Raw genomic sequence first — 26939 nt, 5'->3', positions numbered from 1 at the left:
AACCCAAAAAATAAAACAAAAAAAAAGCCCCACAAAAAACCCCAACCCAACCAAACAAAACACCCCTGGGATGGGTAGCATGACAGAGATGGATTAAAAAAGAACAGTGACAGCAAACGGACCCAAAGATTCCGTGAGGAACAATGGCACGGGGAGCACCACAGAGCGTCAGAGAATAAAAAAGGAACACGAGTGAGACATGGAGGAGTACAGAGAAAAAGACAGAGTTCTACACATACAGTAAGGACAGAGGGTTACAGAGATGAAGAGGGAAACAAGGACTGAGAGAGGAAATGACCATGGCACATGCAGGTGGGGAAAGGCGGGCCAGGCACAGCAGAGGAATGGAGAAAGAGAGGCATGGACAGCAGGTCAGAGGCTTACCAAGAGGAGGGTACAATGAGGGAGAAGGACTGGGCCGCAGGTGCAGACAGGTACAGGCCAAAGGACAGTGGCAGGAACAAAGAAATACAGACACGGTGTAGAACAAGAGAAAAAGGAGAGAAAGAAAGGAGGAGAAATGAAGATGCAAGCAGAGAGGGAGACAGAAACAAAAAGTAGAGGAGAGGGATTGAGTAATATTTAATAAATAAATATTGATTGTTTATTTCTTGAAAGAAAAACAAGAACAAGAGAGTAAAGCAGTGAAAGGGAACAGGAGGGGAAGCACACAGGACAAGAAAAGGTACACAAAAGACACACCAGACAGAGAGAAGAAAAGGGGTGGAAAGTTGGATATAAGGCTGAAAGAATAACAGGAACTAATCCCAGGACTAAGTATTGAAGAGTGTGGCTAATGAAGGTGTCAAAAAACCACCAGCTTGAACAGAACAGATTACTGTCATGGCTCGGCCTGGGATTCTTTAATTAACATCTGTCTCTTGGCAGGGACATAAACCCCCCGATAAAACATCAGGGGAAAGCAGAATGGTTGATGTGCTCCAGCTTTGGTGCTGCTCAGCCCTCATCCCAGCCCATGCCATCAGTGAACACCCTGATCTCTGAGCCTTTTCTCAGGGAAATTTCACCTTTATCCATTCTCTTCCCCTCCCAGTATTTCTGTGTGATTAGAATGAACAGGATGAGAGGCTTCTCCACTGCAGGGTCTTTGGAAATCCTGCAGTGACTTGGAGACTGAGCAAGAGGAGTATGAGATAAACTGGAACCTTTATCACCAACTAACACCAAACACCTTGCTCTGGAGAAGAGAGAACAACTTATTTTTACACATCCAAATTCCTTCACATTTTAGTATCATCTGTTTCTCATTTCCTGTGAGAAGTGTTTAGCACAGCAGAGTGAATAAAATGGTTTCATTTTCAGAAGACACAACTGAACAAGAACAGACAGCAAAACTGCTTTGAGGCAATTTGGGCACACGTTTACCTTTTTGCAATCTGAGCTTTCTTTTGTATCACGCCCGAAATTCTGAGTTCCGTAGAGTTGCCCCAGTCCTTCCCTCTCAGTGCTGCTCTAAAATAATTTGTATTTTTTGTCAAAAAGAATTGTGTTCCTCATAGAAGGCAAATGCTTTTATTCCAAGTATGTCGAGGTGGGGGAAACCCATAAAGGATATGGTCTTCCATTACTTGAGTGTAATTTAGACTGATAATTAAAAATATAACCCCATGTGAAAAGACTGTACTAATACTGTGGGAAAACCCAGAATTGTCTTGCAGTCATAAATAATAGAACAGCCTATATTAGATGTTACTGTAGCTCATCATTTTTTCTGGGTGTGGGACAACTGGCTTCATACTTTTTCTTCAGGGCTTTCAAATATACACGCAAACTGTCAGGGTCCAGTCGAGAATTTCTGGCAGTCTGAACCAATCTCATTGCTAACTGGTATGCAGCTCTCTGTTTCATCATCTCAGGAGTGCTCTTCTGTCTGTGCTGTTCTTAAAAATATACATACATTAAAACACAAAATTTTGTTCTATTAAAAAAAACCCCACTAGTATTAGCTATTTTCTAGCCTGTTTTTGATCTCATAATTCTTGGTTTGTATACAAACATTACACCCAATACTCCTTTACCCGAAGGGCCATTTTGTGTTGTCAGCTAACAGTGACCTTCAATATAATCTTTAAGAACTGGTTCCAGAAATACAAAGTTTAATGAAATCTATTTTCATTAAAACATAGGCAGCACTTATCCTGTAACCTTTCAGAAACTGGAAATACATTTGAGTAGTATAAAAACTGTGAAATACAGCATTATGATTTTCTACTACATACCAAAATTTGTTTTGCAATGTGACTTGTGATTTCCTTTGCATCCAAAATTATGGATGATGGTAGGGAGGACACTTCTGCAGCTTTTATTCCTAAACATACAAAACACAAATCAGGATTTTTTAATGTAATTTCTATCCTTACCTTCCATTTTATGTCTTTCAGAATTAACTTAGCCTCTTTTTCTGAAGGGTAAACATTTAATTTTAATTTTTATTAAAATAATTTCTGCGTATTTTCTCTTTGTGTGGTTTTTTTTTTGGGGGGGGGTTGGTTTTGGGTTTTTCTTGTTTTGTTTGGGATTTTTTTTTTTTTTTTTTTTTGTTAATGAACAGTAAGGTTTGGAGAGTTACAAAATAACACGTCTACTTTGTTTTAATGCTATCTCTGAAACACACCTCAATATCAAGCTACCGCCGGTAATACTGTAAATGGGTAGAATGAGAGATATTAGGGGGTTAAAAGGAAAAAAAAACAGCACCATGGTGTTATCAGCTTTCTCGGTTCAGGTTTTTTAATTTGGCAGAAAATCAGGCAGTTTTGCCAACTGCACTCTCAATTACATCCAGACGTCCAGTGGACAGGGATATGATTTTTCAACTTCTTTGTTGCCAACAGGCAAATTTCCAGATACTAACAGTAAGAAAGAGATGTAGATTTTTTTCCTGCGCTAACATGATTTTTTAACTTTTTCCTTTATCCATACCCCTGGAAAACCTGTGGTTCATTGGGTAGTTTGATACTACAAGTTTAAAAATGAAAAAGGGTCATGAAGAGCCCTTGCACTCTTTCTTGGAATGTGACTTTACTCAAAGTAAGGTAAAGCCATGACATGAACACTGAGTTTCTAAAGGTCTCCTGTTCTCAGAAATTACTCTCTAAACATACAATTCTGTGGAGTTAATGTTGGTGTAGCATCTAAAATTGAGCTTGTGCTGCTGAAGTTTAACAAACTTATTCTGAAATTCCGATCAAGGTGAGTTTTAAGTCCTGTTACTTGAAACTTTGCTGGAATAATTTCTAGTCTTCAGTCACCGATAGTTTGCCAAAGTCACGTGTAGCTAATTTCCTCTTGCTTAAATGTTACCTAAATCAAGCAATCAACATCCAAATCTAGTATTTGGAAACATACAGATTCCTGTAAATCTTTGTCATTCACTCTTGACCCACAATTAATCAATCTGTACAATCTATACTTTAATTTATTCTGAAGTTAAAAGGTAAGTTAATCTACTTTTCAGAGAACACTGATCCTTTTGTAGACCTTCTCAAAACTGTCTTAGCCTAATATACTGTAAAATTCCTCTCCTTTTTTAAAGAAACTTGATTCCTTTTTGCTAATCAAAAAGAGCCAACCTGCTGTTAACCAGTCATATCACTGCTTATGGCAGACACATCTTTAAGTCACTAAAGAACTTAAAGACGTGTCTACCATACATACGTTCATTCACTTCCATTAAGTGCATATAAAATGAATTCAAGTAGCATATGCTCAGAATGACCCAATTCATTCAAACAGACATGAATCAAGGAGATACTGGCATCACTAAGACATCAGTAAGATTTTTTTTTCACTACAAAATATGTAAGGTCTTCATACTACCCAAAACTGCTATCTCACTATGTGGTTACCTGAAACACATAATTATTTGGAACAAATTATAGACCTGCATATCTCTGTATCTCTCTCTTTGAGAGAGACACAAACTCAAGAGAAACCTGTCATCAGAAAAAATACTCCTTAATGCCTAGTAACTGAAATAGTATCTTGTGTAACTTTTGTTAACTGTAAGTCACAGCAGAATCCATTACCGTAGTTCTTTTCCTCTGTGTACCCTTTAGAAAGTGTGTAAGTGTAAGCAATTTTCTCCTTATTTCCAGCACTGCTTCTCACATGTTGCACTTCAAAATGGTAGTTTTCCACATTGGGATATAAAGCGTCTATATGACACAGTTCCAGGAAATGCGTAGCAAACAGTGTAAATGCCTAAATAAGGAAACAAAAAAGAAAATTTATTTTGGCAATGATCCAGAAATAAATCACAATAATAAAATAAATTACAATAAAAATAAGAAAAATTAAATAATCTCACAGATGTCCAGGTTTTCCTCCAAAACCCTGAAAAGCTGTCTCTACACTACTAAAGCAAATGAAAATCCTTAAGGGATGCGTTCTAGCATTGGCAAGTACATCTTTTCCAACTGAGAATTCTTCTGCTCATTTCTCAAAAGAAGGAAAATAATATCAGAAACACAGAAATATCCACTATGCTTACAAAATCTGACTGGTGTGGACTGGAACGACTGTCAAATGCTTACTTAATTCTCTCAAGGAATCCTTTATCAAAAGTACAAGTGACAGAAAGTATCCGAGCTTTTGAAACCAAAAACCCCTCAAAAGTACTCTGAATAAACTCTGAGGAGAAACAAAGACCTGCACACTGAAAAGGTTCATAACAGCCCCCTGAAGTTGATCACATAACTGGCAACAGAGGTGAAACTTGCAATCCATCTGAAATTACCTGCCACTATTCTAAACAAGTTTCTAACCTCTGTGACCAATTCATAAGTTGTGTGGAACTACCACTGTACTTTGAAAGGTAAAGAGGTACAGGTAAAGAGGTTTACTTTTAACATTCAAGCATAAAGCAAAACTAAAACTAAACTAAATAAGTAAAACTAAACAAACTGGGTTATTCTCTTTCTAGACAGAATTACAAGCTTGCAAGCAAGCTGAAAAGATATGGCGACCAGAGTTCTGGTTTTAAATGGACTAGAGCTAGTTTTCTTCATAGTAGCTTGTGTTGGGCTGCTTTGGATTTGTGACCAAGACAGTACAAATAACTCACCCATGTTTTCGCTTCTGCAGAGCAAGGTTTGCACAATACTAAGGGCCGTTCTGCTCCCCACCCTGTCCCACCAGCAAGAAGGCTGGGGGGTGTTCATGGAGCTGTAGAGGGATGCAGCCAGGATGGCAGACCCAAAATCACCCCAGGGATATCTCACACCATACTACACCACCACAATAAGAACTGTGAGGAAGGAGGGACATTTGGGGCTCTGGTCACAGTCACTGTGGGGGAACAGCATTGCAGTAAACAACTGAACATCTGCCTGCCGATAGGAAGCAGTGAATGAATTCCGTATTTTGCTTCTGCATATGGCTTTCCTTACTTACTAAACCATCTTTATCTCAGCCCACGAGTTCTTGGGCTTGGGCTCTTGCTTGGCAGTGAGCAGCTGTGTGGTGTTTAGCAACTGACTGGGGTTAAATCACAACAACCAGTGAACAGAGCTGCAGCTTATGTCAGCATGCTTCCTCTACCACTGCAATTCTTACTATTCACTAGTTATGGTAAAAACACCAAATTTAGCCAAGAAATATTTGCAAAACTGTTGTTAAATTATGAGAAAATACTGTATTTGCTTTCAGGATGACAAAACAATTTTAAGGCTTAAATTCCTTTAAAACAGAATTACCTTTAAGTTCAAAAGATATTCGCAGGCAGCATAACAAATTCCAATACCTTCTTCAGCACTGGTACCTCTGCCAAGTTCATCAATAATGATGAGTGATTTATCATTAGCATTTTGTATGATGTATGTTATCTAGAAAAAGATTCAAAGTGTTATCACACCTATTAATGTGGATTTTTAAATAGGAATTTTTTGTTATTCAGATGGAACATAATGCAGAAATTTAAAAAAAAAAATCTCTTGAGATACAGCAATTTTACCTTTTCAAAGCTTTCAAACAGCGGTCAATTCTAATCAAGCAAAGAGTCACACCACAGCATTCTTTCTCTCTTTTGCTGAACATATCACTTACCCTCAAAATGGTATCAGTTTGTGAGAGGAAACTGAGAGAGCATAGGCCCCGACAAATGATAATTTAACATCTAAGCTGACTCAAAAATATTGAAAGTACTATCCAACAAAGCACTGATTTTTATTCACACTGGAATATCTTTCTATTTAAGAGATGCCTAGTTTTCTACAGTTTATCATAAAAGAGAGGAAGGCTGAATTTTTGACTGTTTTTCAAAGTATACTCTTTCAGTGGAAATAGACTAGTACAATTTCTATTAGCCTAACAGTAAAAATGGGCCTTGAACCTGGATAGCTATATTTCATACCTCTTTCATTTCCTTCATGAATGTTGATGCATTTGTTTCAATATCATCATCCATACCTATTCTGGTAAAAATCTGCTCTGCGATTCGAAAAGAACAATACTCTGCTGGGACATAAGAACCTACAAAGCAAGTAAAATACAAGTTTCTCTCATCACTGAAACATTTACCTGACTACATCACTGGGAAAAAAAATTACTTTTACACTTGGTTTTTGTGCACAGCAGAGAAAGCATCTTACTTGATAAAGTTTTGTAAGATTAAGTTCTACCATTAATTTATAAGAAAAAAGTTATTATATAGATAATTAAAGAAGCTTATCAGTGAAACTTGTAAGAAATCATATGCCTGAAGCTGTTTGTCAGTCTCAAGGGATGCAGAAAAACAATGAACTCTAGGATTGTTTTACATTTCTGTGGCCACTGATTTACTAATCCCAAGAAATGTTAGTTTCCCAAAATCGAGATGGTGTTGCCTTTATCAGACTTCAAAGCATAGCAGTTTTACTGAACAGGAAAAAACAGGAACCTTCTGCCAAAAACGTCACAGTCCACTTTATTCATATTAAACACACAGTTTTGAGAGCAATTCCTCAAGAACTTGCAGTTATTGGAGACTGAACCCACAAATGAATGATGGATAAATTTTATTCTCCACTACTAAGTAGCTTCATTCTATAGAGTTAGGTCTTTGACAAGTGCTACCAGACTTTTAAGAAAAAAGTCATGAGGAATTCCTGAATATAGGAACGAATCTCAGTTAAGACTTTACGAAAAGTTGGTTTCCTTTTATAACTTTAGTAACAGAAGCTTGCAATATTTGATACTACTTTTATTTGAAGTAGTTGATTATTTATCTACTAATTGTACTCGTCTGGAAATATGTTTCTCTATGGAATTTAAGTATGCTCAAAATCATGTGTTTCTTTTGGATGACTGGCACGTGTCTGATCAGCATACTTGAAGGACATTCGCTATCAATCTAGCAGAAGGTGCTAGATTGGATTATGGTGCTCCAAAGAATTAGGGCATGCAACTGTGCTTCTCTGAAGACAGACTGGGCAGGCTTCAAGACACAGAAATGGGGCCCCATACATTTCCAGCAGCAGATGAAAAACCTTACAGTCACCTCTGTAAGCAATGCAAGAGCTTGTAGAAGTAAATACACTACAAATTACCTGTTAATATTTTATTTAGATATGATGTTATTCTGGAAGCTAAATGACTCAACTTTGTAAATATTTTTAACCAGAAAAAAAATGTGCTGCAGAAGATGAATATTATTGTATGCTCTTACTCACCAATCTGTGCCATAATTTGACAGAGAGCAATCTGTTTCAGGTAAGTTGATTTTCCACTCATATTTGGTCCTGTAATAATGACAAAATTGTTGCCCTCTGTCAGGTATGTGTTGTTAGACACAGGTTTTTCCATAGCTATCTTTTCAAGAATGGGATGCCATCCCTGCTTGATTGCTAAAGTATCGGTAAATTCTGGACGAACTAAATGAAGAAAAAAGATGTAGAACACTGAGGAGTTAGTGTGGGAACCTTTATATTACTAAGCTACTATGTTTTGAAATAAAGTTAATTCTTCCAGAGCAGAGCTCTTGGGAAGAATTACCAGCCACTTTCAGGTACAGATTCTCATTACTGTGCAAGCCTTCATAATTTATGACTACAAAATAAACCCATAACTGAAATTTATTTCTAAATTAATGTTCTTTGGTTTTGTTCCCTAGTAAGTAGGGCTGAACTCCAGCAATAAAAATGTAAAGAGATAAAGTATTTTTATAAAGTACAAGGGTTGTGAACTCCTGTTAGTTTTAGGTATGTACTCTGTATTTGCATGCTAAACAGGAAAGTAGCATTCCCTCTATTTTTCTTATATGTTACCATACTGATTATTTGGAAATGTACCATGCCTACAAAGATCCATTTAATGCTGGAACTATCTCTATGGATTTCTGACAGAATACAGTTCTTTTCTGAAACAATTACACATGGTTCCTTTATCTACCAGCATTAATGGAACAGAAAAAGGCGTAAACTGAGAGCGTCCATATACTTCATGCTTTTGAGTGGAATATGCTTAAACTGTCCATTTTGAGAAGAGTGACTGGGAAGGCTTATGGCAGCTAACTAGCAGAATTTAATTTCGATAAATGGAAAGAGAAAGAACATCAGCATAAAACTGGCAAAGACAAAACAGAGATACCCACCTAGAGACTACCAAGACAAAAAGAAATGGAACCAGACAAAATAGTCTGGTTATTCTCCATCAGAAGGGTCTTTATCTAACCCATAACAGAATCAAAGAAGACACTTACCATAATCGGAAAGAGTGCAGGCGTGGGCAAATGAAAGCAGCATATCCAGCATAGACACAATGTCAGACAGCTTGTATAAGCAATGAATGTGTTCATAGATCTCATTCAGTAGTTTACATACTATTCTGAAATAAGACACAGATTCAGCTGTTGCACGGCACATCCTGTCAACTTTATAAAATTTACAAAAATAAAGGATTTATAATGTCCATGCTGCATATCTTAGGATAAAAGGTCACTCATCAAACACAACCATGTATACCAGATGCGAACAAACATATAAATTTCTTGGAAGTAAATTAAGATCTTGTACCATCATCTCAAGCTAACATTTTGCTGATCAGACATAAGACACACACCTCAAATACCAACAGCTCATATGAAAGCTTCACACAGAGAATGAACTAAAAATATAGCTATGGAATCAAGTATGTTTTATTAACATGGGAAATGTGACTCTAATTCCCTTAGATCTTCATGTTAAAAAAACCCTACAAGGTTGCTAGGAAGAATTTCCATTCAACTGGCAGGTAACATTACACTTACTAAGTTGTGAATCAGAGGAGAGCAACATAACATGCAGCAAGGACAAGATGCAGAAATATACAGTTCTGCTCTAAATATAAGGAACTGACTCTAAGTGCCAATTCTGCATTACAGATCCAAAACTAATGCATTCATTGTGCCATTTGGTGCAGGTAATTAACCCATTAAAAATTTACAGGATGACCACTTCTATTAATAAATGCCAATATATTTGTGAACATGTTTAATACAATACATGATTTATGGGGGGTTTTTTGTCTCAGGAGTTACACTTGAACAGTGCTGCTTTAGAATATGGCTGTAAGTAGCCATAATTTAACAGAAAGAGAGCTTTAAAAGCCTGTGTAGAGATAATTAGAGAAAATAAATATACTTAGCAAAGTATATTTATTTATTAATAAATATAGTATATTTATTAATATACTATATTTATTATATTTATTTATAGTATATTTATTTATTTATATTAAAAAATCTATTTATATAATAGTTTTAGGAGGTCTTACAAGTAGGTCATGTGATATATTTCTCTCAGGGACTCCTGACATCTTTCATTCATTTTTATTAAATCTGCTGAAGTGAAGCTGTATGTGTTTTTCATTTTCGTAATCTAGGGGGAATTGAAACCAACAGTAAGAGCTTGCTTCATTATCAGTAGGAAAAACAGCTTCTTAAACCAGAATTGGAAATCAAATGGGGAAACAAAAGAGAAAAAACAATGTCCAGTTTCATTTTTACTGCATAATTTTTTATGAAAATTCCATTTAAGATAACAATTAGCAAGATATACAACTTTATTCTTGCACAAAACATAATTGCATGTACTTGCACATTTTTGATTATACAACTGAATATAGGGTAGTTATAAAAACATCTCAATTAAAACTTAATTTACTTCTAAATATCTTTTGTGAATTTATTTTTATTGTTATTTACTGTATAATGTGAAGTTTATTAATATATTATTTAAAGTAAATAAAGTATAATAAATATAGTAAATAAATATTAAGCTAAAATATATTTTGTACAGATACCTTTGTAAATTCTGAAGGAAGCTGGCCATTAGGTAATGTTGAACAATCAGCATTCATCTGGATAAAAAATCCACGAGCAGAGCTGAAACTTGTTTTCATGGGCAGGCTGTACTTTTCAGCAAGTTGCGTTATCATACCTACATACCACATACAAAGATTTAACCCAAATCACATACATTCAGGAACTCGCCTCTCCCTCTCCTCCTTGTGGTGGTACAAAGATGGAAACTGTTAGTGGAAGGTTTCAGAAATACAGAACTAGTACCATCTGTATTTTTCACTATGCATGAATGTAGGATTTGAATAAAACAGGAACTTCATGACATGAGACAGGTACTAAAGCTTCTGATGCTCTTTTAGGTTTCCAACTATAGACTAAACTAAGATGGTTCTTTCTAGAAATCAATAATTTATACTAAAAAAAAGGAAATCAGTTTCAGACAAAATTTTTTTCTTCTATTTTGACATAATGATAAACTGGAAGGTTAGTAAAACACAGTAATGCACATCATGCTAAAACTCCTTTTGTTCGTATTTTCCAACTTTTACTTCCTTAGCTAAAAGGTAGTCCACAGATAGATCAAGACAGCTTAAAATATAAAGAACAAAGAACACAGGTATTTTAAATGAAGAAACTAAACCAAAGATTTAAATGTTTTATGCAGAATGTTTTAGATGGAGTAATTCTGTTCCATTACTTCAACTTTTTTGCACTTTCAGAGAACAAGGACTAGCAGAGCTTTGAATACAGGAACCACCATATAATTATTCAATTATATTAAAATAAAACTGAGGTTTTATCCAGAAATGGAGAGTCTCAGTTGCTTATCAATGACAATCAATTCATACCAATACTAAATACTTTTTACATATGAGAAGGTTATAACGTATACAGTTACATGGCTTCTATATGTCAAGCGTGATCTACTTTAAACTCCAAATAAATACAAATTTTAGTTTAGAAGTACCTGCTATGTCATCAACAATTTCTGTATACGTTCTACGAGCTATGTCAAGGAATTCATTGACGTTAGGCTTAACAGCGTAGCACTTCTGGGTCCTCATACTCAGACATCCTTTTGTGTATCTTGTATCATCATTAATTACACTTGTAATCTTTTCAAGTATAATTCCAAATCTGCAATATTTGTATATTTTGTATCACTAATTAGATACATAATACTTTATGATTTTTTACTTGCAGTACCATCCCCAAATTACAAGTAGCAGTATTACAAGTAAGTGAAGATATTTTAAAATTTTCTACTGTTAAAACACTACATTACATTTCTATTTTCACCTCAGAATGAATTGTGACTATTCTTAAGTCTGAATAAAATTAAAAATACTATTCACATCTTGGGAGATATAAATTATTTCTCAAATATACATTTTTTTTCAAATACACAACACTTGATTTTTGCATTATTACGGAGACTCTAGGAAAGCACTACTCTTGTCTTTTCAGAATTATTTCTAAGGGAGTTCAGTTTAGCAGCAACTCCACGATCACAGCCAGCTCTCTTGCTTTTATCCCTGTATTCATTAGCTGAAAATCAAGATTTTCTGACAATTAAAATCAGCTTTAAGCAAAAGAATTGAGCTATACTCATAACTATAAATAGGCAAAGATGCAACATTTTTTATCTTACAGGCACTTTAGAGATGAGAATTTCCAACACAATAGCTAAGTATTATGAGAAATACCTTGTATCTTCAAGAGAATTGTAATAAGCCTTTAGCAGCTGTGTGTTACAGCTTCTTAAAGCAGCCTGTTGAAGATTAAAACATGGACATGACAGTTACTTCTTTTTGCAGCTTTTTAAAAGGACTGGAAGTTTTTAGATTCAGTGAGACTAATCAGCATTTTTGTAAATAGTCTGTGGAATCTGAGCAGGAGTTTCAGTTAAATGTTTGCTATATAATCCATTATTCAGGTAATGGTAGGAATCCTGCTCTTCAGAGCATAGACACAAATGCATATTTCCGACTGGCGTTAAGAATCAATGTTGGCAGTATGCCGGCAGTATGTTGGCAGTATTGTCTTCTGGAACTATATTATATTTTTACTTAATCCATCCCTTCCAACTGGAGATACTCTATGAAATTTAATAAACCGCACTTCATAAAAATAAGGAAAAAATGGTCTGTATTTTATTAAAAAATAAAAACAAAACAAACAAACAAACAAAAAAAAACCACAAAAAAAAAACCCCAAAAAACCAAAGACCACTTACTTTCAGAGGCTCCACAAGTTCTAAGGTATGCTTCAGGTAGATTAAATTAGTTATTTTTGATTCAGCAGTTTTAACCTGTTGAGAAATTTTCCAAAAATTGAAGGCATCTGTATGACTGTTCTAAAAAGTACTTAAGAACCAGTAGAACTTATATTCTTAACAGTAAGAGACTTATACATTTAATGAAAATTCCTAAAACACTTCGTAAGCTCGCTTTGACAACTTTGCATCTGCACAAAAAATGTTTACCTAAATTTTACAGTGCCTGCTGTGATAGTTTGACCATTGGTAAGATTCTCCTGTGCTTGAACTGGTAATGACTGACTCTAAGAATACCCTGCTAGCCCAAGCTGTGAAAACTTTTTATCTTCTATGTATACTTAACTCTACACAAGCTCTACACAATTTGTAGACTTTTTCAAAGCAAATACATTATGTATTATAATGAAGCTCACAACCTTTTCCATTAATGCTGTTAAACACAACATAACCCAGTTTGGTTGATTTCTCTTTGGTTAATATACATACATCTTAGGCATCTGCTCATATGATAAAAAAAAAATCCTGTAAATACTTCAAAATTTTTTTCACAATAATGACTGTCCTTCAAAATCTTTCATTCACAGAAACCTTTGACCTTGTTTTGTATGCCCCATTAACACTCACGATAAAAAATTTTGCTGCTGACATTAGGATATAACATATGCAGTACACATGCACTGTGCAAAAGAATTTTAAGGAAATAACACAGATAAATGTAGATAAGCACATAGGACATAGGAGCATGACCCCATGGGAAATCTTCTCATTAATATATAATTTCTCTTTTCTTTTGTGGCTGAGGGCATCTCATAACTTAGTCATATAAAGGTCTTTTTTGTAAAGACAAAACTAAACAGTGCTAAATGCATGAATGAAAGAATGCTAATCTCCAAATAAATATGGGGTCTAAGTCCCATGAAGGAATCAGAGATCTGATCTGAAAAGAATTGAAAAAGTTCTTTTCACAGGAAAAAGTGGTAGTGGAATGGATCTTTGAACAATTAGTTCTTACAGGAATTTCAACTGAACTAGTGTTACAAGTGAATCTCTGCACATGATACACTCCAACCCAAAGGCAGTAAATGATTTCACTATTGACATGATTTTTCAAGTATACACCTCAGCAAGACTGGATCAAGCAGTTTTTGAAGGCTTTTCTCCCTTGAAGTCTCCCTGAAGTGCAAGATATTATTTATGCAATGAATATTAATTTCTTTTTAAAAAGACAATTAGTCCCTCCAAGAAACTCATGCTGTTTCCTAACAACTTTGTAGCTGCTTGACATAACCTGGAGAGGGAGCAGTAATTTTGAAAAAAATTGACCTTTCCAAACCTATTTTTTAAAGTACTGCCGGGAGAGGTGGTGGAGTCACCGTCCCTGGATATGTTTAAAAAAAGATTGGATGTGGCACTAGGTGTCAGGGTTAGGTTGAGATGTTAGGGCATGGGTTGAAGTCAATGATCTTGAAGGTCTCTTCAAACCTGGTGATTCTGTGATTCTGTGTGAGTGACAACCTTTTTAGGATAAGAGAATGTTCATGCTGAACATGCCATACACATTTAGTAACTGAAACTGTAGGCTTCTCAGATGTGCATCTCATCTGCTGACTGGTGGAAGATTTACAATGAAAATTTTTATGGAGAGCAGGAATGAAACATAGTGGATAGCCTAATATAGCATTTGATAAAAGCAACTGAACTAGCACTTGAATAAGCATGTCTGTTGCATGCATAATATGCTCTGCTATACTGGAACCAGTCAACAGTGAAACCACTGCAGTAAAAACGTTTGGTGTACATGGTCCTATGCATACATAAAAGCATCCTGTGTGGCACTTTTAGTCATAAAGATGAACTCATGAATTCATGTTACACATTACTACAAGGAAAGCTGAGAAAAATAAGCATTCTGGGTTTTGATTATGTCATTAAAGAGATTTATCTGCATTTATTACTACTGTCCTGTTTGAGTCTGTACCTGATTTCTTTAACTAGAATTGGACAAATCCTTTATCTAAGCAGGTAAATCAGAATGTGAGAAGACACTGCATGGTGAAAGAGTTGAGAATATCTAAGATGCCGGCACACAAGCATAAATATAGGTAATCACCAACCTCAAAAGCAGTGGCAGACATATCCAACTCGAGTACAGTAGGCAAATGTAACTTTTAACACCATGGTTTCAATATGCTTAGTGGAAACAGAACTGAGGTTCAGTAACCCCAAGCTCACTGTAGTTAACTGTTGGATCTGGTCTCAACTAAGATTCACTGGTGAACTACGTGTATTTATTCCATTTTGATATTTGTATTACATGTGTTAACATGCAGACTGATATATGAGGCAAGGTCTAACGAAAAAATAATCTTGCTCTTAGATATAACAGTCACTAAGACTGTAAGTCTTACACTTTTTCCATTTATGCTGATGTGAAGAAAATTCCTCTCTCTCATCTGAGTACGACTGAATAAAATGTACACTTATGAAGAATAAAGGTGGGGAGTGATGCAAGAGCAAACATTTTTGGAAGTACATTTGCATAAATTAGGATGAATTATAGGCATCACATTTATATAGTGCATGTTATGGACAGATAATTGGTTTTTCCAAGGTGTATTTTGAAACATACTGTATCCTGCTTTGGAATCTGTACCAAAACTGAAAGTAGTTGTTCTGTATCCAGGAATTTTGAGATAACTGTAAAACAAAAGTATACACATCAGAAATTAAACTGAAATTTTAAGATGTATTTTCTTTGAAAGGACAAAATTAATTAGCTATACTACTGCTGATCTTTTTCTTACATTCTATTGTCACAAATGATTTACAAACTAGCTTAAAAATAGCTAACATCCGAATTATTTTGTCGTAACTATACTTATGACTTACTATACCTAAGCATGCAGTGATTATTGTATAGGTAGACATCTGTCAATTCAGAAATACTTTTTGTTTCTTAGATTAAATTGTCTTTCTCTTGTGACACAGATGAAGATTATATGATCCAGTTTCAGGGGGATTAATTCTACTATTGTATTTTTCCTTCCTCTGGATCATATGTTTTATGAAGCAACAGGAAGAAATATTTATATGCAAGTATTACTTAAGCAATCTGTTTGCTTTTTCATTTATGCATTATATATACTTGTATACATCAAACATAATGCATACCCAGCCATAGAGGTAAAGAGACAAACTCCAACTCTTTTACAAAGCTATTGGCTCACAGATTTCTATACTCTGTTTCAGAAAAATTCAACTTTTCTAAGCAAAGTACTTGAGAAAAATATCGCTATGATAATATAGATTACTTCAAAAAATTAAAATTGTTTACTATGTCACCTAACAAACCATTAAAAAATACTTTTCAAACATACTGAGTCACACTACGTACTTTCCTATATTAGAAAAACAATGTTTAAAAAGAAATATAGTATTAGGTGTTACAAAATAAACTACTACCTCCTTGAAGACCAAAAAAGAGCTCCTCATCCTGGAGTAATTCCTGAACACAGTCCAGTCTTGTGTTAATTGTTTCAGCATCAACTAGAGGTTCCAGGATATTGGATCTAAGTCTTCGACTTCCACCAGGAGTTTTAGTGTAATTTAGAACACCAAGAAGTGTGTGACCATTCCTTTGAAAATAAAATAGATGTGAAGAATACATACACCAAAAAAAGAGATGGTAAGTGTCAGGAGACATTTATAGGCTAGAGTATCCTACCAATCTGAGGCATGCTTTGGCATGCTTAGCATCTCCCTGTTTGCCATATATTAAACTCCAGCAGTTTAGGAAGCTAAGTAATTCAATGTTATTTAATATAATATTAGCCCTCAATTATGTAGTATAGAAATACATGTGAACTTGGTATTTTATTCATATTTTTAGTAGTATTTCATTGCTACTGCAGTGGTAAAGTTCACAATTTCCCTCTCAATTAAACTAATTAAAATGAACAAACCAACCCTACACAAGGAGGCAAATTATCAAGTTATAATCAGAGGTCAAATATTAAGCAAAATAATTTACTTGAAATACATTTCTGAAAATAAATTAAAACACTTAGAAGTCAAAAAGAGAAATAATTTTTTGTTTTATTATTTTAAAGAACATATTTTAATCAATATAGTAGCTAAATAATTTCTAATTTCTAATTTCATGCTCATAATTTCTAAGTATTAGTTTCATCTTTATGGCTTTTACATGTTACATATCCCAGGTTTTCACACTTAAACGTGATTGCATCTATGCAGAATAAGCCATCTGTAATATTTACACCCACTACATGGTCAAATAGTTTTAGAAACCTGAAATCTTCTATGCTATTGGCTGGAAGATGACCCACAAAATACCAGGGCCATAACAACATATCATTTTAAACCAGAACTTGAATAGGAAGAAACCTAATACAAGTACACAAAACAAACACCATGAAGATAAGTAGATAGGTAGGCAGGCAGGTAGGTAGGTAGGCAGAGTGAGCAGAAACACCCTAAAATACCATGGTATAAAAAAAGGAAAGCAATAGTCCAGAGAATTTTTTAAAAATGGGGAAATTCAAACCCAGTTGTATAAAGGGTGCATTTTCTGCATGACACAACCCGTGACAACACTTAAGTGCAACTCTGCACTTGGGAGAGTATCCACAGTGCCTATCTTTACAGAGTTGAGGACCTATTTCCCTACACAGTTAAATGAAGAAAGACAAGTCCCTCCAGAATTAAGATTGGCACCCAAATTTGACTTAGGTATTTCTGGTGTGCACCTGAGCTATTAACTTTTACCTGCTGATACCTCATACAAAGATATCTAACCAGGCTTCGGGGGTAAGATCTATGGAATAAAAATAGCTATGTCAGGCTGATTCAAACTTGCCAATGGATCAGCAAAAATTCTGCATAGATAATACTAAAAAAAAAAAAAAAAACCAAACAAAAAAAAAAACCAACAGAGAAACTTAAAGCAGTTTACTGTTTCTCAGTTCCTCCTGTAACCACCCTCCTCTCAAAGCTATCTATGAAATTAAGAACTGAAAATTATTTTTTCAGAAAAATATTACTCCAAAAGTACCTTCCTATGCAAGGCATTCTGTGGTTCTACTGTATCTCCTCAAGGGGAAAGCTCTTATGAATAGTACTTGGAGAGTGAGGAATCTCCAGGTTCCCCTTTTTATATCAGGGTGATTAAGAGGACATCTAAACAGAGGTGGATCTCAGAACCTGACAGGCAGCAAAATGCAAGTTCCAGGTATTTCTCTTGCTAACCCACAAGTGTTAATAGTCTGGACAAGGTAAGCTTTGAAGCTTCTTCTGCCTACACGGCAACTAACTGCCAATTAAGGAGGTACTCCAAGCATTGATCTCAATGTGGAAAACTACCATGCAATCAAGTACCACATTGCCCATTCCCATCATTATAGAAATTACTCTCTTTCCCACTATTATATCTAAAAGGAAACAAAAAAACCTTTCAAGGCTGAAGCATGTCTCTTGCGTAAAACGAGTAAAATGTAGGTGTTTCAATCCAACATAAGAAACTTGCAGAAATACTGCCACTCTCATTTCCCAGTCTGTAAAATTTTGCATAAATAAAATTTTAAAGTCTGAATAAAACATACACATCAACATAAAGATGATTATGCATCATCTCTTTCTACAATTTACTTTAGGATTTTCTGTGCTAGAAATTTTGTGCTGAATTGTAACATATTTCTCTGTCAAGGTACTTTTTTAGAAGCTCTGAATAGTATGCAAGTTCTCTCATATGGAAATAAATATAATGGTCATCCCTTTGACACAAATATCAAGGAAACTTAGATAAATCCATCTTTATAAAAGCATAACTTGAAAAAACTCTTCTTACCGAGAATCTCTGCTATTAAGCACTAGTTCAAGATTTTGTGCTGAGGATGAATCTATCATAGCTGTTTTCTCACTCCCCTGAAAACGAACCTTTAGTGATTTAGGAGCATAAACGGCGTTTTGGATAAATTCAACGTATTTTAGCAAAGCTGCTGCAGCTGCAAGACAGTAATACCTTGGAAAGAAACAATATTTTATGAATGTTGAATACTGCTACAAAAATACCACAAAACTAGTGCGCTACAGAAATAACATTTACACTACTGTGGCTTGGCAACTACTGTGATTGACAGCACTGAAAAAGCAGTATATTTCAAATATGCACAAACCCATGCCTAGTGAACATATATTCATGCAGATCAAATGTTCACAAATGTCCGAGTCGCTGTACACTTGACAGCCTCCACTCTATCACTGGTATTGTGAACATGCATATTTGAATAGACACGTAATTGGAAGACCCTGGTCACCAAGTATCAACACTTAAAATTGTTGATACATAGAAAATGCTTGCTGAGGCCAGAAAAAAGGCAGTCACAGCTAGCTCTTGAAAGGTGTCTTTAAGGAAAGAATGAAAATGACAAAGTGGAAAGCTGTGAAAACTCAAAAAACCACTCAACTCTAACAGGCCTTCAATGTAACAGGCTTTCTATTTACATTTCTACATATACCAGAAACACTGGAGGGCAAAATAAAAAGACAGATCTCTTAAGAGTTTTCTAACTTTTGAAACATGACACAGATATATGTAGTAAGTACATAAATGATTTTGTTAAAAACTTATCTGGACACAGTATGCTCTTCCTTATTTAAACATACTTTGATTGGACTTCCATGAAAATGGTGCTAAATTCAGATGCACACAATTGTTCTATGTACTCCAAACCCTTTGTTTCATTGAAGTATTTTCTTTGGACAGTTGTGAAAGTCACATTCTGTGAAGATGGGGATGAAAGCAAATAGTTTTAAAAGTTAAATCAAATAGTTTTAAAAGTTAAATCAGAGAGACTTCGATATTTTTCTCGTGATACATGTTTCCAAGAAATATATCAACTGATTCTGCAATCTGTCTTCATAGAAGTATTCATTCTAGCTTACTAGCGCAAGCAGGTCAATGTGAGGAGTGTGATGCACATGTGATGTATGTGAGAGAAAGAGGAGAGAGGTCAGGAAGTAGAAGAACACTCAGGAAGAAGCCATCAGCTCTGCAGCAATGAAGCAATTCAGGTAGTAATTAATAAGTTTTTTTTAAAGGTTCTGAGGCTTTCATACACATAAATTACTTATACTAGTTCATTTTATCCTCTTTTACCCTGACAGTGCTCTTTTTCCGATTCCATGATACATCAGCCCCATTGATTTATCAGGTTGAGAGAACGAGGGAGAACGCTTGATTTTTTAATTTCTGTACCTTTCCTAGGTTCGGTATTACCCAATGCCACAAATTCAAAACTTTCAGCTTTCATCAGCAATATACCTATCTCTGTAACTGTCAGTATTAGAAGTAGCAGCAGGGGAGCTGCATTTAGTTTATTCACTTCCATTCTAAAATTATACCTGAAAATCATAGAAAACAAAATCTTAAGATTTTAAAAGTTGTGTAAAACTTTTAAACCAACCATCATATAAAAGTGATCAACAAGAACTCTAGAACATTGAATGAAATTTTAGATCTTACCTTGAAATGCTCCGTTATCAGACTGAACAACTTTGTTGTATTCCCTGCATCACAGGCAGTGTTTGACATTATTATTTCTAGTGGTGTTAAAATCTTGAGTTTAGTAATAACCTGGACCAAAAAAATCAAAATAATTCAATTTAAAAAATATATAATCTCAAATATTTTAAATAATGACCAGCAATAACAAAATACAGAACCCTTGTATTTTAGAATCAGTTCAAGTTCCAAATTATCTGCTAACTTCACTAGCATGTAGTGAGCCAAATTAATATGTATCTAAATATACATGAAACTAATTTAAAAACAAACAAACAAAATTTAGAGCTTATCCACTGTTATTTGAACACAGAATTATGCTTGCTGTTGAAGCAAGAGATGAATATCCCAAACTATGTTCCATGATGGGGGAAAAGGACTTATTTCAACAGATGGCAGCTTTCTGGGCTTGCAGATGGAAGGTCAATGGGGCTCTGGATGATGAAGAAATAAAACATGTCTGAATACTACTAATCTTTTGATTGAGACTAGTTTTTTGTTTTGTTTTAATCTCCTCTAGTAACATTTATCTGAGTATTAACATAGCTAAAAATCTGTATATTTTACCAGCATTATGTTATGCACACTCCCTGTACGGATTATTAGAAGATTATATGCTCTTCTACTGTATAAGAAATGACAAACAACATTATGCATTTATGTTCATTGTTACCAGCATTCACAAATTCTCAAGCGAGAAACATAAAAAATCAGACTATATTTTAACTGCTTACAAGTTAAGATGTGCAAGAAGGAACAGATGATGTCCCAGTAAAAAGCTAATCAAGTACAAAAAATACACCAAAAAAAATTATCTAAGGGCATTTGGGATGGGAATGCTGTCACGGCCCTTCAGAGCTGCTAACCACTAGAATTTTTTTTTTCCAGTAGCATCACAGTTCAGCAAATCTGGAAGAACTTAAATAATACAAGAAAACTTTCCTGAAATTATCTGCAGAATGTTCAAAAACAGAAGCATGCCCAAGAAAGAGAAAATTCAGTAGGCTGGATTCCAATCACTAGGCAAAGCATGAATTCTGAGAGTGTAAGAAATTAGTTGATCAGCAGATAACACAGAATTGTTGACAGGAATACGATGAATGTGTCTTTACAAACAGATTGTGTCAGTCTGCCTGCAGATAGGGCCAGACTTGTAGATAAGGAAGTAACAGGACAAACCATTAATTTCAAAAAATGTTACTAACTGACACGGACTGCTGCTTATCCAAGGTCATGGTCAGCTCCTGAACTTTGAGAAGGACAAAGAATTAATAGGGTTACGAATATTAACTTCCCCAGACAGGGTGGACTTAAAGTTAATTTTATTGGTCACGTATCATATGTTACACAGGGGGAAGCATATTAAGGGGCACATTTAGCAGGCAGATCAGGAAGTGTGTACCTCCCAAGTACCTCAGCCAGTAAAGAATGGGCAAAGGTTCTGCAGCTGGGATGATTAGGATAAAAAGCAGGCTGCAGTCCTCCAACAACTTGAGAGACCCCATCAGGAAATGCCCCATGGCTTCTCCCTTTGTTCAAGAATAAAAGGTACAGAACTCCTCTGTCTCTTCCCTGGACATAAACTTCTGACCATGGATTTTTTCACACATTGTTAAAGGTGTGACTGTTAAGCCATTTCCTGCATTAGGGGAAAAGAAATTGTACACTAGCATCTCTCTTTCTTTGACTGGATGGTGAATGCAGTATCAGGTATGAGCACAGAATGGAGAACTCAGTAATGTTAATGGAAAATGAGGAACGTATGTGTACAAAGAAAATGCCAGCTTTTATATTGGTAAGGCAGGAAAACAATGAACAATCTGACCATGGCCTGAGAGGCAGCTATAAAGGATGTTCAATTTGTAGCTATGTATGTTAAGAACAGAACAGGTTTTATAAGCACTAATGCTTAAAAATAAACAAACCTGTTATACAACATTGTACATTATACAATTGTAATGCACACCAATGTTGTACAATATTACATTGTACAACATTATACAACATCTGTTTTAGTAAACAGATTTGATGGTTGTTTATATTCTGATTCAGAGCTACTTACTGTCCTAATAAAGCTTTTGCTTCTTTGAATATTGTAAAGATGTTACAAGTCACATTATTTTCTAGCACGCATAACTACAAAATAACCCATGAATTAAGATGTTTCACTAATGCTGTTGCTGCATAAACCAGAGATTACTCACCAAATTAATGTAGAATACACAGTGTAGGCTGTAAATTGAGTGAATTTCATTTCAAACTGAGATGGAGTATTTATGTAACCAACGCCAGAACTATAATTACTCTATCACACACACACATTAATGCACTTCTGTTCTCAGTGTTGTTTTGCCTGGTGAAGAATACCTGCATGTTCTACTACCATGTATTGCCCAATGCTCTTCAAAACGAGGCATCTCAGCCCCACAGTGTATTTTGCAGAAAGGCTATTTTTCTTTTGAAAAACATTCTTGCCTCTTTAATATCTGAGGCACAGTAAGAAAAAGATCAGTCTTTTCAACACTGCACATTTCCTAGAACTTGTTACTTCCACTTCTGAGAAATCTCTTCCACAAACTGGAAATTTAATTTTCCATTAGTCATAAGCTTTTTTCAACAAAGTAAATTGCAATAATTAGACCATAAAATACCTTGGCATAAGTTGTATTGTCTGCAAATTGTGATAATATCATCTCAGGATTTTTTAAATCTATACTGGCCATTCCTACTTCACCTCTGGCAAGGCCTCTTCCTTCAACTACAGCTACAATAACTGATGCAACAGTATGAGCAGAAACTGCAGATGAGGATGTAACTGTAAAACAGTCATATATATATTCAGTTACATTCAATCCAGATTAATGAAAGATTGATCAACGAGCATCACAAACAAAAGAGCAAGGATAAATAAATATACAGATGCAGGAAGGAACCATTATCAGTTCAGTCTTTAAGAACATTAGAAACTGAACTGATAATGATTAGTCAAGACTGTGAAAGAAGTAACTTTATATCCCATTACTTTCACATTATGAGAGCACATATGATACATATAACATGGCACAAGGCATCATTACCCTGTGCTCATATGAAGCACTGCAAGATGTACCATCAGCTACTAAATGTTCTGGAGAACTAGTGTTCTACACCTCTGAACATGTCAACACAAAATACATAAAACTTGCATCAAGAAACTTGATAATTATGTTATATATGATGTCTAATGCATTACAAGCCTAAAAATGAACCCTGATTAGAGATGTGCAAGAATTTGGGCTCTTTAATGACCACACTACATGTTCACATGTCCACAAATACAATTTGATTTTGGACAATTTGAAAGAAGTCTGAATTCTAACTACACTGATAATTCATACATGAATGTAAAGTAAGTAGTAAGAGGACGCAATACCGAAACATCTTCTTAGTACGTAAAGTAGTGTATTCTTGCTCGTATATAGTTCCTTGGCAGTATCCTCTGTGGTACAAAACACATTGTGTTTTGAGTTTGTTTTAGTATCTTAATATAATCACATTAAAAATTAAACTGCTTAATAAAATAACATCAGAAATATAAGTTGGACTGTTCCCTCTAAAACCTGTTAATCTTACCCGAATATCCCATAAGCGGGGTATGGCTTCTGCAACCAGATCTACCAGAAGAGAGAGGTGTTTTTCCTACACATGTGCTATTCAGGCCTCGCAGGGAAGAAGAACTCGTGAGATTCAATGCGTTAGCATTTTCTACACAGGAACTTTTGTCCCCAAAATATGATTCTGAGGGGAGAGAAATAAGTAAATTATGAAAACAGCCACAACAAATTTTTATTCAGAAAGCAACATACAAAAAAACAGCTTACAAAACTTCAATTTTTATTAGCAGAAATAGAGATATGCAAACAAAATGTCATTCTATGAAAGCTCTCCAGGGTATAAAGTGAAATAAATCAGACTGCTTTGAAAACAATCCTGCACTAAAATAATTATCTTTTACAATGAGATTACCTGCACTGCTAATAAAAAAATTATTTACATCGTTGAACAGAAATAATACAACAGAAGTCACTTTACCAAGTATCATTTCATATGCTAATGAATTCTAAATTTATGAAAGAATGCTTTAAATCAACTTTATCTCACATTTGCCCATCATTTGATAAATCATTATCTAAAACTGCACATGTGTTTATGAAAACCTTTTTTAAAAGCTGAGCATTTCTTTCAAAAAACAGGACGATAAAAGAAAAAAAAGAACCACTTGGGAATAACTCTGAGAAATTAAACAGTAGTCTGGGATATATTTGTTAACAGCAGTTTCTTTCACACATCTTTAAGATCTACCTACGTTTTTTTTAAGTCACGCAAAATATTTTTGTCTCAGAACATTTTAAATTTTCAACAAATTATTTAAGTAATTTACTTGTTTTTAATTCTCTTGATATGACGGAAGACAACCTTAATCTAGTTTAGATAACAGCTTTCTAAGATTTAAAAAATGAATGAAAATATAAACAGCAGATCCACTTAAAAAACTCCAGGTATTATAAAACAGGCAAACACAAATGTTTCTGTTTCTTATAATACATTAAAAACTGACACATGAGACGAAATATGTAAGTAATGGTTTTAGATGATCAGTTAACTGCATGAGTCTTTATCGAGGCTGGCTGGTAGAAAAATATGTGGTGTACTGGGATTCTGGAGTTTGTTTGGGTGAGGTGCAATTTTCTTTGTGTTTGTTTGTTTGGGAGTTTTTTTTAATCTTAAAACTGTGATAAGTGATAAAAATATTAGCTCAGATCTTTGGTTGGGGACTTCTTTAAGAGTGGACACATCAGCATTGCAATGCATACATTTATTTTTTTTAAATAGCATTCACTTAGATTTTGGCCTAAGTTCAGTCAGAATTTTGGCAGAAGAGACCTCCTGTAGAAGGCACCGAATCTGGCATAATGGGGAGAACAGTAATTTTAAAGACCAAATGAACCACGTGATATATAGCTATTTCTCGAAGTCAACATTTAAATCGTCCTGTTTAAATTAGCATTCTGTTTGGGGTTTTTTTTAGGATTCCTCAGTAGCCATATATAATACCCAAACGCATTTTACCTAATTTCCAATTTATACACAATGGAGACACATGTGCATCAGAATTCATTGCAGCAAGTGTTAAAATAATTTCCAACTCTTTTCATAGCTTCTTTTCGTCTGAAAATACCACAATTTTAACTTCTTTTTGCTGCCTGCCAAGACACAGACTTTGACAGTAGATTTTTATGAAGAATGGCAAATAGCAGTATTGCATGGTAGGAACACAACATTCTTACCACACACCGAGACCGACAGGCTCTTAAAACTATTTCAAAGCCAGGCGTAAAAATAAAAACAAAACCAAAAAGCAACAAAACTCCTGAAACAACCAACAAATCAAACACAAACCCGAAACTCACAATCAGTGTTTTGTTTCTCTCCTGTAAAGCAAACGCTTTGTAGCAATTCAAACACGTTTATTGTTCCCACCAGAGAGCTCGGCTACTTCAAGGAACTATTTCCATTGTTCTGTCCGGCTAAATGACAAGAGTCGCTATGAAGGTTAGCTGCTGCCGCCCCATCTCAGTAAGGACCGCTTTTAACTTCTCGAGTCGGGCTCGAAAGAGCTAAAACAGCAGAAAGAGAGATAAAGGCCCGGGCAGAGAGCATACCTCCCCTTTCGGACACCGACGGCTTCACCGCGCTGTTCCCGGCAGCCCGGCTGGCTGCGAGGCCTTCCCCGCTGGAGCCGCCCGGCCGTGCTCCGCCGCCGGAGGAGCCCCCGGCGCTCTCCGAGCTGTGCGGCGTCTGCAGAAGCCCCAGGGTGTAGCGGGGTGTGTGCTCCGCCCGCCCGCCCACGCCCGCCGTGGAAGAGCCGCGGCCCGTGTAAGACTCCGAGGTGGCCGAGGCGGCGGCCCGCCCGCCCGCGCCCGCCATGCTGCGAGCCCTCAGCGCCGCCCCGGCCCGCGCGGCCCCGCGCCCGCCGCCGGCGCCCGCACCCAGAGAGGGGCTCTGCTGGTAAAAGCTGTCGAGCCGCAGATATAAACGATACAGCAGTGCACAGAGCTGCTGGCGCTGCAACGGGTTTCATTATAACTCTGCTCTTTAAAGCAAGAGTACTGTGTTTCAACATAATTTACCCTGCATTAATTCTTCACCATTCAGACTTCTTTAGCAAGAGCTTCAGCAATGTTTTCTCCCTGCTCAGGAGTTTGGGTACAAAAAGATCCCCGAAATAACCACAAAGCTAGTAGTTGTCTTAAACACCTGCTTGTAAGAATGTTTTAGAACATTAACATTGCTTTCTATATTACCATCATGTAACATACACCACTAAAATGTTTCAATTCACATTTTGACTCGGCACAATTTTGTCTCTGGCACTAAACACACCCGCATTATGAAACACTCCATATACTGACACCTTTTTTAACCTATAATTGTATAAGATCTTTAGAAATCACAGCTGACTTAGGAAATTACATTTATCAAATTTTCATCAGAGAACTCCAATAATATTAACAGGATTTTAATCTAAAGTGAAATGTTCTACACTGCTATGCAATATCACCCACCTATTAATTCCCAGGCTATCTCATTCTGTAAGAGACTAGAAACTCTGAAGACAATTCCATTTTGTCTACAGAACATGGAAAAATTGCAACTTTCTAGCTACTAAACTGTGTTTGCCTGGATGAAAACAAGTGCACTTGCAAAGAAAACCATAATGAAATTTTAAAAAATTACTTTAAAATTGTTGGTTACCTTTACAG

General features: G+C 35.5%; 1 protein-coding gene across 4 annotated transcripts; it reads right to left on the bottom strand.

Annotated features, from left to right (window-relative positions):
- Positions 1 to 1197: 1197 nt before the first annotated feature.
- Positions 1198 to 26118, bottom strand: MSH4 (mutS homolog 4). Of its 4 annotated transcripts, none has more exons than XM_050976521.1 (20): positions 25839 to 26118; positions 23749 to 23913; positions 22788 to 22951; positions 20098 to 20208; positions 19239 to 19354; positions 18421 to 18594; positions 16020 to 16192; positions 15187 to 15254; positions 12516 to 12590; positions 11986 to 12050; positions 11247 to 11416; positions 10279 to 10415; positions 9751 to 9854; positions 8699 to 8823; positions 7671 to 7871; positions 6374 to 6492; positions 5718 to 5846; positions 4050 to 4224; positions 2241 to 2329; positions 1198 to 1896 (listed from the first exon to the last, which is right to left on the bottom strand). In XM_050976521.1, the coding sequence occupies exons 1-20, from the start codon at positions 26101 to 26103 to the stop codon at positions 1711 to 1713; spliced, it is 2811 nt and encodes a 936-aa protein (XP_050832478.1). In that variant the 5' UTR covers positions 26104 to 26118; the 3' UTR covers positions 1198 to 1710. The 4 variants fall into 4 exon arrangements, with proteins under 4 accessions (XP_050832478.1, XP_050832479.1, XP_050832481.1 ...); XM_050976522.1 differs by having other exon boundaries at positions 7671 to 7739; XM_050976523.1 differs by having other exon boundaries at positions 1733 to 1901.
- Between the last annotated feature and the right edge of the window lie 821 nt (positions 26119 to 26939).

This window comes from Serinus canaria, chromosome 6, assembly GCF_022539315.1.
Source record: "Serinus canaria isolate serCan28SL12 chromosome 6, serCan2020, whole genome shotgun sequence".
NCBI classification, from domain to species: domain Eukaryota; kingdom Metazoa; phylum Chordata; class Aves; order Passeriformes; family Fringillidae; genus Serinus; species Serinus canaria.
The sequence above is the reverse complement of the archived record's forward strand: the minus strand, read 5'-3'. Positions and strand labels throughout refer to the sequence as shown.

Excerpts from the sequence above, each read along its gene's own strand:
- MSH4 (XM_050976521.1), bottom strand. The coding sequence starts at position 26,103 with ATGGCGGGCGCGGGCGGGCGGGCCGCCGCCTCGGCCACCTCGGAGTCT. Across the intron at positions 12,051-12,515 it reads AACTTGTGGAGCCTCTGAAA|GCTGCTTTAAGAAGCTGTAA; the intron begins GTAAGTGGTCTT and ends AATCTTCAACAG. Across the intron at positions 1,897-2,240 it reads ACATTGCAAAACAAATTTTG|CACAGACAGAAGAGCACTCC; the intron begins GTATGTAGTAGA and ends TTTTAAGAACAG.